This window comes from Durio zibethinus, chromosome 16 (genome assembly GCF_047325235.1).
Source record: "Durio zibethinus cultivar Kanyao isolate XHJ-2024 chromosome 16, ASM4732523v1, whole genome shotgun sequence".
NCBI lineage: Eukaryota > Viridiplantae > Streptophyta > Magnoliopsida > Malvales > Malvaceae > Durio > Durio zibethinus.
Window position 1 is genome coordinate 6,601,273 of NC_143177.1, and position 13,592 is coordinate 6,614,864.

At 27.6% G+C, this 13,592-nt stretch overlaps 1 protein-coding gene across 2 annotated transcripts; it reads right to left on the reverse strand.

The window, feature by feature from the left end:
* Nucleotides 1–2,227: 2,227 nt before the first annotated feature.
* Nucleotides 2,228–11,852, reverse strand: LOC111298469 (nudix hydrolase 12, mitochondrial-like). 2 transcript variants are annotated; one of them, XM_089745248.1, is made up of 6 exons: nt 10,955–11,852; nt 5,638–5,718; nt 4,477–4,591; nt 4,259–4,342; nt 2,916–3,065; nt 2,228–2,628 (listed from the first exon to the last, which is right to left on the reverse strand). In XM_089745248.1, exons 2-6 carry the CDS (start codon nt 5,706–5,708, stop codon nt 2,380–2,382), a joined length of 669 nt encoding a protein of 222 aa, XP_089601374.1. In that variant the 5' UTR covers nt 5,709–5,718; nt 10,955–11,852; the 3' UTR covers nt 2,228–2,379. The 2 variants fall into 2 exon arrangements, with proteins under 2 accessions (XP_089601374.1, XP_022748916.2); XM_022893181.2 differs by lacking the exon at nt 10,955–11,852 and having other exon boundaries at nt 5,638–5,740.
* Between the last annotated feature and the right edge of the window lie 1,740 nt (nt 11,853–13,592).

Below are 13,592 nucleotides of genomic sequence, written 5' to 3' on the forward strand. Positions count from 1 at the left end.
AATAGTTTGCCTTTGACATAGTGAAGAAGTCGTAGAATAGCTAAAAATTGAGTTGAACAAGGAATAGCCATAAATTGGCTATATAGATGAACATTATAAGCAATATCAAGTCTAGTTATTGTGAGATAAATTAGTCTATCAACAAGTTGGTGATACAAAGTAGGATCAAGGAACATAGTACCATCCATCGAAGTAAGCTTAATATTAAGCTCCAAAGGGCTACAAATAGTTTTACTATCAATAAGACCAACCTGAAAAAGTAAATCATATGTACATTTAGCTTGAGAAAAATAATAACCATCAAAATTAGATGATACTTCAAGTTCTAAGAAAAAACTAAGAGAGCCAAGATCTTTTATTTCAAATTGTTAATGAAAAAACTGTTTTAATTTAGCAATACAAGATTGACCTTATCATATCATCCACATAACGAAAAAGAAAAAGAAGAAAAAAAAAGAAAAATGCCCTGATTAGTATGTCAAACAAATTATGTTAAGTCATTTGAGCTCGAAGTAAAACCTACCTAAGCAATAAAAAAACTGAATTTTATAAACTAAGCTTTGGATGCTTGTTTCAAACCATATAAAGCTCACTAAAGTTTACAAATCTTATGCGGTGGATAAGAGTAACCAAGTGGAGGCAACATATATACATCTTAAAGGTCATCATTAAGAAAAGCATTTTTAATAACCATTTGAAAAAGCTTTCAATATTTAATGGCAGCAATGGCTAACAAGCTTCGAACAAAAGTTATTTGAGCCACAGGGGTAAAGGTTTCATCATAATCAATTCCATATCCTAAGTGTAACATATAGCTAAAATATGTAAAGTAATCCAAAATGGAGTGAATTGGATTATTAAATTTTTAAGCAAATTCAAGCTCAAATATTAGGAATAGATACAAGTGAAATAAATAATAATAAGTAATAAAAGAGTAGAAAAAAAAGATAAAATGCAATTGTATATAGAGATTCGACCCTTTTCCAACAATATGCCTATGTCCTTTCCGTCAACTTTCCTAGCAAAGTTTCAAATCCATTAATAAAAAATTGTTTTACAAATTACAAAGTCTATATTTTCAAGGTTCAAGATAACCTCTACCTTTGATAGGATTCTAGCCAATCTCATAACAAAATTTTCAAAAGGATATCACACCTCTTGCTAACTAATCTTCTTTGGATACAAAGGTTTTTGCAAATTAGTAAAAACCTCTAATCGGTGATTGTTTGCTAAATTTAATATTAGAGATAAACATATTATACGATAAGAATTTTGGCTTGAGTGATACAAGGATTGGATTTTTGCAGTTAGAATGTCAAAAAAGGAATCAACAGGTCAAAAGTACTAGGAAAATGACCTATCAAAATTGGTGACATGGCATATGGTGATGTGGCAAGGTAGGTAATGATATGTCAAATGCTAACATGGCAGAGATGCTGATCTGGTAGATGATGTTGTAGAGTAGGTGCTGACTTGTCAGATGCTACAGTAACTAAGCGTATCGAATTCAGGGCATTGTTTATGAGCAAAAACTATTTTCTTTCAGGAATTGCAATCATAAAAGAATCTATATCCGACGCTAAGGATTTGTTTGGCCTAACTGAAGCATCTACAGGGAACAAGAAATCTTATCGTAATATAATTATTTTAAACGTATTGTAAAAAAATTAAAATAGTATTTAACAAATTTAATATAAAAATGATAAAATATTAAAAAAATTATTTTATTTTTTGTATTTTTAATAAATAAAAAATAAAATAAAAATATTTTTGTTAATTTTAATAAAAAAATAAATAACATAAGAAGGTAATTTTATTAATTATAATTAAAATAAAATGAGTTAAATAAAAAATGAACCATATAAAAAAACAATGCAAAATAATATAATCCTTTTTATAATTTCGTGAATTATTGAAAAATAAAATCAGTATATAAAAATTTTCTTTGAATACTTATTATTAAAATTAAAACTTCTTGAAAAAAATTTTGATTCATATCAACTTCCGGCATGAGCTAAAATTTTTAAAAATTTTACTTTTGCAATGGATAAACATTTCTATAAACAGAAGCAAACACTTACTAAGTAGCAAGAAAAAGGTGTGTTTGAAGGCTTCGAAACTGTTTGATAAAGAGTTTCTCTAAACATTAAAAAGCAATTTTGTGTAAAAGGAATGTGTGGACAAAAAGCCACGTGCAACACATGACTTATCGATGAGCACACCCTCGGAATGAAATTAATCCATTAATATTAACAAGTATTTCCAATTTATTTCTTCTCTACATTTGCTATCTTTTTACAGAAATTGTAAAAGCAAGAGGAGAACAGAAGACTGAACGTGACAAACAGCTAACTGATCATGACATTTGTCTAGGACTCATTAACCCTGCACAACACATTTACTAGTAAAAGACTCTTCAAGATGCTGAACGCTGGATGGTTTTCCGGAGCAACCAGCTGATAACATCTGATGCTCTGCCCGGGCATCCGACGCTGGGAACATAGGGAGCTCCACCAACTTTTCTGCCCTCCCACTTATCCTGTCTTTCTCCATGGCTGTCAAAAATACTTGAAGAGCATCTCTCATCCAATCATACCGACAAAATTTATTAGCTTCTTCTGGGCAAAGCTGTAAAAGACATCAAACACCTCCCTCATGAACATATTTCAAATATGGCTATATGATCATCAAATTGGCAGAAATAAAAGGTAGTAATTAACTTCAAGTGCTCAAAAGGGAAAATTCATCTTGTAGACTGTTCCTCCAAACATGTTAACAAGTAACCTAGCCGCCAAGAAAATGTTCCATTTCGGGCATTTTCAAGATGATTTATCATAATAGGTAAGGCAATCTTCCCCATATGACCAATACGTGCGATGTGCATTGCTAAGAAAACCTAAATTTTTCTTACTGACCCATTTCCTCTTGTAATTAGTCTGCTCTGCCCATGAGTCAAGTTCTTCAGTCACTTCCAAGGCGAACATATAACCTCTACAACCACCTTCCAGACTGCAGCTGTTCTGTCTGCTCTTGCTTCTAAACTCCCAGACTCCCAGTGGATTCTCCTGAATAAAGTGAAAATGACTCCATTATATATTGAAAACGGATATTTATGTAAGGAATGTCAGTCCATTACAATATGATACGTCAACTGCATCTGTCTCTGTCAGCAGTTAGCAATGATTTTGTGCAGTGATGTACGACATACAAATACTGGCATGTAAATAATGAAACTAAAACCTCATATAGATTTCTACAATATCAAACGTGGATATTGGTAACAGATTACAAGACCAAAGCAAACCAAATTCCACTTTAAAAATATGGAAAGCAGGAACTATTTTGAATGTTCTTGAAACTTGTGCACCAAATGCTGAGCTATGTGTTTTCGATTACGAATGGGAAGTTGCTATATAGATTCATATTAGCATGAGTGGCACGCATATTTCAACAGCTCATTATCATTGAACTTGCAAAGAGAACAAAGATGTGCAGCGGCAGCATAACAATTTTGACTGCATCAAGAGCAGTTGTCCAAAACTGTATAGCTGCCTCAAGTCCCATTTTCCTTTCTAAGACAATTTCATCTCTTTTCATTTTTTTTGTCTGACCATAATCAATGATCTCATCATGCGATAGAGCATATACAACCTGATAAGTAAAACTTATGTTTCCATCCATTCATAAGTAAATCACCATTTTCATCAAATTCTATACCCTCCAATTGCAGGTACTGACTGATTATAACTGAAACCAGTCAAATGCTTTTAGAAAATATAATTCTCGGAAGAGGCAGGCATATGCGAACAAGAAATTTAGATGGATTAATGTATCAAATAAAGCAAGATTAGTCAGCGCCACTAAGTGAGCATTAACTTCATACCAAGAATTAAGGAACAAAAAATAGGTCCTAATCACTTGAATGAATTAACATCTTTTGGCTTATCTGGACATGACTGGTAAAGTCTAAACTGAATATTTCCCCATTACTTACTACCTTAGCCAACAGCCCATGGCAGTTTAGAAAGACATTATATATTCCTTAGATGACTAATTATAGCTGTACTGTCGACTACATGCATGAACTGTGCAAGTCAATTTAATAACTATTAGTTAAAAGGAGAAGTTAGACAACTCCAGTATGCTTTATATGAGTATTAAAAAATAAAAATTTCCTTCTAGTTCTTGATGGAACATTAAATTTAATAAGCAAGAGTAGATAGTCATGCCTACACCAAAAAGAGATATTCAAACCTACATCAAGTATTCCTTTTACTCCAGCTTCCTCCAAGGCCTCACGACATGCTGCTTCATGAACAGTCTCATCATCTTCCCATCCACCCTGACAGTCACATAACGGTGTCAACCTTGACATAACAATCTCATCCAAAGTACGGTTTTCATAACACATCAGATAGACTAAACAGTTTAGCATCCAATGTGGGAACAGATCGGAGTGGGAAGATAAGTATATACCTTAGGGAACACAAGATCATCACGATTTGACGTGGAAATCATGAGAACAGTAATCCTGCTCGTCACATGACTATTTCTATCCACAACATCATTCTCGAGTCTGTATGGAATACACCTATTTTTTGCACCAGAAGGAGCAACTGTGAGTGAAAAAGACCGCAGAGAACAGAGCAGGTTTGCAGCTGTTCATGAAGAAGAATGCATCTACAGAAAGTAGTGCATGAGGTAGCTGCTGACATTACGCCACTTCTTAAAGATTCCAATAATCAATCTCTTCAAGATACTTTGTACTAGCTTATAAATTGAAAACAGGGGTGCTTGTCATCTGCTATATATGATTCCAAACAGAAACTCTAAAATTTAAGAAAGGTAACATGAAAAAGTAAGCACCAAAAACAATATTACCCACTTCAAAAAAAATTTCAAGTGATCAGTGCCTCTAATTTATGCCAAGAAAACCTTCTTTAGTGTGTCCGTTCTTCATACTCATAGTAACAGTAAAGAAGCAGCAGAGTAAAATAACAAAAAAGCCTGTGAAAAGAAAGTTATTAGATCAATCTCATCATTTAAATAGACCCCTGTGCTATTCAACTCGGTCAATCCTGCATTTTTCCACCCCCACCTCACCGCCTCAAGCAAAAGAAAAAATACATAAATAAAAACCTTTAATGCATCAAACAATTTTATCATATCTTTCTGTTTAAAAACATGGCCACTGGTATCGTTCTTCTTTTTATTTTATTTTATTTTTTCTTGAAGTCCTTGTGGAGAAATTCAATATCAAGACAATGACAAGGGCCACAGAAAGTCAAGGCAAAGGCCCATCTCTGTTTTAGTGTTTATCAGCGAAAGTTGACATACAAGCAAAACCACTATCAGGTTAACCACGGTAATTTGGCACTTCTTATTGCAAATTTGCTCTCTTTCTGTTTGAAAGAAGAAGCACTAAGACAAAGAACGATGCTAGTCACTAATTCTTAACACCTTTAAGGGAGACATAGGCACCCTATTCACCTGGATTATGTTGTTATTACCAACACTAAGAAAATGGTTACTACAATCATATTAAATGAGCAGAATCCAACTAAGAATTTCAATTTTCACAGCCTAGAAACAAGGAAAGAAATTTAAAACTAGAAAGCATTGAAATATTGAGATTACCCAGCAACAAGCCTCATGTGATCCTCGTACCGTTGTCTCTGTCTCCCTTTCCGTGCTGGTAAAAACGACATGGTATACTATCTGCAGCATCCCAGAACACAAAAACAAAAGTTTATGAAGAAAGATGATCAGTTCTATTCTTATATTTACTAATATAAAAATATATAGGAACAATATATTAATAAAACTAATAAGCTCACAAAATTATATATATTCTATCAATTCATAAACGAGCATCAAATAATTAATTTTATTTAAAATTATGAGTGATATTTTAAAAAAAAATAATTTAAAAATTAAATTTGAACTAAATATTTTACCAATTTTTTTTTCATTTTAATTACATGAGAGCCGGGGAAGCTATCCCAGATTTGAAAATCTCAATTTATATATATATATATATATATATATATTTAATCTACAGGTAGCCCTTAAAAAATAAAATATGGTCTCCCCAGGTAAAAAATTATTTTTTTTTCTAATTATAAAAATTTATTTTTCAAATCTTAATCACTTTGTCAAAAAACTAATGGTTGATTTAAAAAAAAAAAAGCCTACCAAAAATAGCTTTGTTGATAATATGATCCATATTAAACTTTTTCAAAGGTTCTAAACATCTATTTAGATGGACGATAAAACTATTTTAAATAAGATTGAGATTGAAATTAATGATGAAAATATATATTTAGATATAAATACAATAGCGACGATAAATTAAGTTGTAATGAAAAAAAGGTAATTATTATGATATTAAATTAAAATTTATATATAATAAAAAAATTTTAAATTATTTAATATTTATAAAACTTATTTATTATATAAAATTTGTTAAGAAACAATAAAATTTATTTAAATTATTTATTAATATATTATATAATAAAATTTATTTATTATATTAAATTAAATTAGTTATTTTTATAATTTTTAAGTAAAAAATCAAAATAAAAAAATTGATTCAATTAGTATTAAAATAATATTTAGAGGACAAAAATAAAAATAAAATAAATAAAACTAACCGATACTCACTACATAAAAAAAAAAAAAAAAAAAAGAGGAAAAGTTGGTGACCGGCCTTCTCCGTATGGTAACTAACCCCTACGGATTGGTCACTTGCATCCAAACGAAGGTTAAGTAAAATAAAAAGTGAGCTTTTGGGAAAAACAAGAAAAAAAAAAAAAAAGGAAAGTGAGCTTGGAAGAGAAGAAAAGAAACACAAACTTTGAACCATAAAGTTACCGTAATCACTGTAAAAGAATGTGTAATCTTGTCTTTTTAAAAAGTTCATCACGATCACGATAAAACAGGATGATGAAAACTTCTTCGCAGGATAAATAAACTTTTATCTTCTGATCTTAAGTCATTAATATATACATATATATAATAAGTTATAAGCTTTTTTAATTTAAAACAAATTATCAATATTTATGATAGAATTGTACAAAATTGAGTAGAGGTGACAAAGCTGAATCGAGTCTGAAAATTTGTCCGAATAACTCGAATTGATTAAAAAAAGTTAAAAATTGAAATTTTAAAACATTTGATTCAAAAAATTCAAAGATCAAAAAATTTCAAATTCAAAAAATTCTGAATTTAAAAAAACTCAAAACCGTTATAATTCGAATCCGCCATAACTTGAATCCACAATAATCTTAACTCGAAATTAATTTGATATAAAATCAATAAAATATTGAATTATAATCTGAAAAAATCGAAACTATACTTATTTGATTTTTTAAATAAATAAAAAATAAATATTTTTCTTAACTAAAATATTTTTCTTATCTAAAAATCATCTAAATCCAAAATTATCTGAATTCAAGACGATCTAAACCCAAAATAAATCCTAATATGAAAACAGCTCAGTCCAAATTTATCCAAACCAACTTGTTTGCCATCTCTAAATTGGAATATACACATATAAATAAGTATGAAAACTAATTGAATTTTATTACATAGAAAAATAAAAATAAAAAATCATATTATTTATATAATGGAAAAAATTTTGTTTGATTATATAAGTTTAGCACTCAAAAATATTTTATATATTATTCGAGTAAAGTGTACTTATAGTCCCAAGCCTCTTATTTGAGTTTCATTTTAATTCTTAAATTTTAAATTATTTCATGATAATCTTAAATTTTTTTCAAATGGGGTCAGTACGGTGTTCTTTCATATTTTGCAAGAGAATTACAGTTTAAGATAATAGATTCAAAATTATTACCCTTGGTGTCATGCTAAAAAATATTTATTAAAAAATAAATGAATTTTTTAGAAATGAAACAAAACTATCATTTTTGCCCTTCATTTTAAAAATTTAACTTAAAATCACGAGAGAAATGATAATTTATTTTTCTTCATAAGAAATATAAAAATGTTATTTCTTTTCTAATAAATATATTTTGTTATAATAGTAAAAAGTAATAATTCTAGACCCACCATAATTTTATTTCCTTTCTTTATTTTTGTTTTATCAAATTTTATATTTCCTATATTTTATGAAATTTAATCAAAAAATATAAAGTTAAATCTTATTAAATATAAGCTAGAATTAAAAGAAATGAAGGAAATGAAACATATCCAAATAGTGTTTTAACACTTAACTTAATAGAATTAAACAATAATTAATAATCTTAGAAAGTATTTTTGTAAATTATTACTAGTATAATTTGAAACTTTTTAAAATTATGCCAACTTAACAGAACTAACTTATTTACTACTATAATCTTTTGAGAAATTATTTTATTAGAAGTAATTCATTCAAGATCACTTAACAAATGAGTATAATTAGCTTAGTGCTTAAGTTTAAAAATATAGTTGTAATGTAAATTTTATTTACTAAGTACTTTAGTACATACAAGTTTTTTAATTTTTTTTTAAAAATAAATGTCAATCACCTGAGAGTCAAATTATTTGCATATATTTTTTTGTTAAAAATAATTCCTAACTTTATTATTAAGAAGATTTAATTTATATTTTTATCAAAATTTATAAATATTGGGGAAATAAAATTTAATAAAACAAAATAAATAAAATAAAATCTAGATTTGAAATTATTATTCTTTGCTATCAGACAAAAATGTATTTATTAAAAAAATAAAACTTTTATAATTATTATGAAAGAAAATAAAATACCATTTGCCCTTGATTTTAATTTGAATTTTTAAAATCAAGGCAAAAATGATACTTTTTTCTCCTAAAAATTTTAAAATTATATTTCTTTTCTGATAAATGCATTTAAATTATTTGGATATGCTTCAATTTTTTTTGTTAAAAATAATTTATTATTTTTTAATTGGACTTAATTTTATATTTTTCATTAAAATTTGTAAATATTGAGAAAATAAAATTTAATAAAATAAAATGAAGATATGAAACAAATAAGGATAATTGACTCATAATTATTATTCTTTACTATTATACCAAAAATATTTATTATAAAGAAAATAATCTTTTTAATTATTACAAAGGAAAATAAATTATTATTTTTATCTTGATTTTAAGTTGAATGTTAAAATTAAGAGTAAAAATGATAGTTCTATTTTATTCTTAAAAATTTTAGAAGTTTTATTTATTTTTTGATAAATACATTTTAGAATAGTAATAATTTTGAATCTATTACCTTAAGTGATAATTCTTTTGCAAAATCTGGATCATTTTAAAAGGTTTGGAATTATAATAGAATAATTTAAAACTTAAGGATCAAAATGAAACTTTATTTGGGACAACAAATGTATTTTACCCTAAATTATTAATTTAAAATTTGTACATTATGCATATATGTTGAGAAATTATTTAATGCATTATTTATTGTTTTTTAAATACATTATTTATTTTTTTGATTGTTATGGAAATGCCATATTTTTTCTTTTTGGAATTGAAATGTCATATTTCATATATGATTTTTTATAACTTCTCATAAGATAACAGAATACAAATTATAAGTTATATGCAAAATTAAATTTTTTATGTTAGATTATTTTATTTTGGCCTAAGGTGTAAACAAAACAAATTACTTGAGTTTGATTTAACGAATATTCAAGTTTAATCCGTTCATTATCTAATTAAATTCAAGCTATTTAAATAACAAATTCAATTGACTTCGAGTACCTTAATTCTTGATTTCGATAGATTTGTGAGTTTAATTGAATTTTTTTTAATATTTTTATAATTTATATATATATGTAAATAACAAAAATATAATATTTATTGTCCAAATTTATAACCTACTAATGGAGTTTAATCAATCCGATCTAGTCGAGTTTGAGCAATTTAAGTAAATTACAAACCTAACTCAAGCATGACAAAATAAAATCTAATCGAGTTTGAGTCAAGTTTTAAGCCTTTAGTTTTTGAATCGAAATGAGCTCGAACCTGTAAATGTATTAACTTAATTTGGCTCAATTATATTTCTAGTTCGAGCGACTTAAGTAAATTATAAACCAAAGATAAAAAACAAAATTCAATTGAGTTCAATTATAATTAAACTTAACATAAATTTAGTAATGTGTGGACTCAACTTGACTCAATTATGAATAATTATTGATGGATAGATAAATAAAAAATAATAATATGATTTTAATTTTTTTAAATTACAATGTATAAAATTATATTAAAACAAAAAAAATGAACAAACAAACATTTAACTTGAGGTGTCAATTTAACTTTATATATATATATATATATATATATAGAGAGAGAGAGAGAGAGAGAGAGAGAGGATCAACTTAGACCAATATAAAATTTTTTTTAGTTTTTATATTTTTTAATTATTAATTGCCATAGATCCAAGGATGAAAGACAAAAGTTTTAAAAAAAATGATTTAATCTCATCCTTAGATCTGTTGAAATTAATTATTAGACAAATTAAAACACTTTTTCAAATTAGTTATTTTAATTAATCCTAGAGATGAAATTAAACTATATTTCTCTTTGTAACTTGTCTCTTTTATCTTTTGAATTTATTGAAACTAATGGTTAAAAGAAGTATAAAACTAAAAGGTTTTATATTTTTTTAATAATTGATTTTAATAGATATACATGATGAGAGAGATAAGTAAAAAAAAAAAAAAATTAATCTCTTTAGATTTATTAAAATCAAAAATTAAAAAAATAATTATTTTTTTGTATAAATTGATCTCTTCTCATATACATACATATACATACATATATATATATATATATAGATATATAACACACTAGGAGATTACAAAATTTTGGGGGCCAAGAATCCCCTGATTACCGTTATGATCCACCCTCCAAGATGATTAAGTTAACAAACTACAGCAAAATATTAAAAATGCAAAGAAAGAGTGGTTACCTGGATTGTTCTTTGGGTGATCAAGAACTGCATTCAGTGCGACAAAATCAGACAAAAGCGGAAAACAATGAAGCTTTTTGGTTGAAGATAAGAGCAACGGGACAAAAGCATAAAAAATGAGCAAAAACTGTTTTTTCTTCTCTGAGAGTCAATAACGGCAACGGTAACACTGAACCTTTGCAAATATAAATATATATATAAATTTTTGGTGAGAATTTTGAACAGAAGGGAATGTTGGATTGCTCTTTCACTGAAATTATCTTGTTTTACCAATTAGCAGCAGGGGAGGAAGGAGAGAGAAGGTTTCTGCGGGAGGACCAAATCAAAGGAACCACCGTCACCAGGTACTACGGTTTTTCAAAACTGTGATTTTTCTGGGATGATTGAATCATGAAACATGATCCTCATATTTTCTTCCAAGGCCAAAAAAAAAAAACAAAAAATCTTACAGCTTCCTTCCAATATTTTCCAATTTGCTTTCTACTAATCTGTTGTTTTAATAAGGCGAGGGACGTCCTCTGTCATGGACAAATGTCACTGGGCCTTTTTGGCCGTGTATTTTAAGTTGGAGCACGTCTCGGAATGTCCCGTCTGAGTCATCATTGTTTTCCTTCAAGACTAGGGGTTGACTTGGGCGAACCTCTCGTAATTCTTCATTAAAAAAAAAAAAAAAGGCTGGTTTATGCTTTGATAATGCATTTGACATGCAAATCTTGAAATTATGAAATTCTTAGAACACAATTATCTAGTGCTAAAGTGGGGAAGTTTTTTCTTCTCCAGAAAAAGGCTGAGACCATATCTTCCAAAATGAAGGAAAAATTTTGTTTGCTTTTGAGCAAAACAAGAAACAACGAAGGAATATATATTTTAATATTACTATGTCATTTTAGAGGGGAATAAGAACCATAAGCCAAAATGCCAAGAGGAAACAACAAAAAATACTTCCATCAACAAGCGTGTTAAAAAATTGTCCATTACTTATGGCACCAAAGTAGTAGTTAACAAAATTTTCGTTTGATAACTATAAAAAGTAATAGTAGGTGATACAGTATTAGAGGATATCAATTATAATTTTTTATTATAATTTTATAATTATTCAATCATAATAAATATAAATTATGTAAAGATTTATTGAATAAGATTCCAAAAGGAATTAATGTTGATATGATCAGTCTTTTAATACACGACAAAAGCGTTTACTCTGGCGTCAACTCCTGAAAATATATATAACAATTTGGTTAAATTATCGAACTAGGCCGGAAATAGGCCCAAATACTCAAACACGAGCAAACTTGGGGGCCCATGCTTTGTTGCACCTGTCCAGTCTAGGCCGTGATGTCAATATCCAATGTCAAATTTTATGTCGTTAACTTACAAAGTCCAAATTGCCATTACGTATGAATTCCCATCATGTAAACATAGAAAATTAGAAATTCGAGTAATGACAAGTCCTGGCATAGCAATTTCGTCATTAGAAAATTGAGAAGGAGCTTTCAAATGTATTTAGCGTGGGTTATAATATCCTAATAGATAGTCTTGATAATTTAAAATATAATAGATGATACAACATAAATACGATAAAAAAATAAGAGACGAATGTGATTTAGTTTAAAATTTTAGTAATAATTATATATGAATTTAATAAAATTTTAAAAAATATATTTTATATTTTTATGTCGATATAAATTATAACACATAATTTTCGTATAAAACATAATTTGAATATATAAATTTCAATATTTTTATATAATATAAATACATAAATCGCTAGATCTACCAATAGGTGATGTGCCTCTTGTTTTCCTCCATATAAAATTTAGTGATGGGGCAATAGGAAAAAGAAGTAATAGTATAAACATGCAAAAGATGAAAGAAAGGGCCAAAAAAGAATGTTTATTACTATTAATTCTAGCAAGAGCTAGATTTTTTACTAAAATGATGAATCGATTTCGATCTTTGATGATAATTTCTCACTTAAACTTATTTGAAACATGTTTCATTAAACAATGACAAACATAAAAAAAAAAAAATCAAAGATTCTTTATGACTCCTATGGTTCTTCTACTATACTATGTTTGGACAAAGATTAGTGAAGGAAAGGAAAGGAAAGTGAAATAAAGAAAGAGAAGGTTTTTTTAAAAGGGAAAGGATACATATAAGCTAAGAAACCTAAAAGCAACAGCTAACTTTTCGCTATGATAACAAAGACTTTGCTCATTTTCTTCAATGTCATGTAACACATTGCATGTATAAGGATTATAACCTTAAACTCTAAGATCATTAATTATTGAATTCAAGAATTCATTAATTTCCTTGGAGTTAGGATGTGAATTGTCTCCCAAAACAAACTCATAAACTATCTCCTCCATACAAAGCAAACTATAGCCTAACTTTCTTCCCCTTCACCAAATTTCTCACATTTTTGGATTTATATAGCTTCCATGACACAATATAGCAATCGCTATTTAACAATAGTGTTGACCTTTGCCACCATTATTCACCGTAATTAAGGTGTGAATCATCATTCACACAAATAGTTGTATATTGCATCAGCAAATAATGGTATAAAAAAAATTTACGGCTATAATGAACACAAAAATTGTTGTTTATGCTTTTCTTTAATATATTTATGAATTTT

What these genes read in the sequence shown, in the direction of transcription:
- LOC111298469 (XM_089745248.1), bottom strand. Translation starts at nt 5,708, where the DNA reads ATGTCGTTTTTACCAGCACGGAAAGGGAGACAGAGACAACGGTACGAG. An exon ending in CACATGAGGCTTGTTGCTGG is followed by an intron (nt 4,592 to 5,637) that starts GTAATCTCAATA and finishes TGCAAAAAATAG; the next exon opens with GTGTATTCCATACAGACTCG. An exon ending in CTAATTACAAGAGGAAATGG is followed by an intron (nt 2,629 to 2,915) that starts GTCAGTAAGAAA and finishes TGTCTTTTACAG; the next exon opens with CTTTGCCCAGAAGAAGCTAA.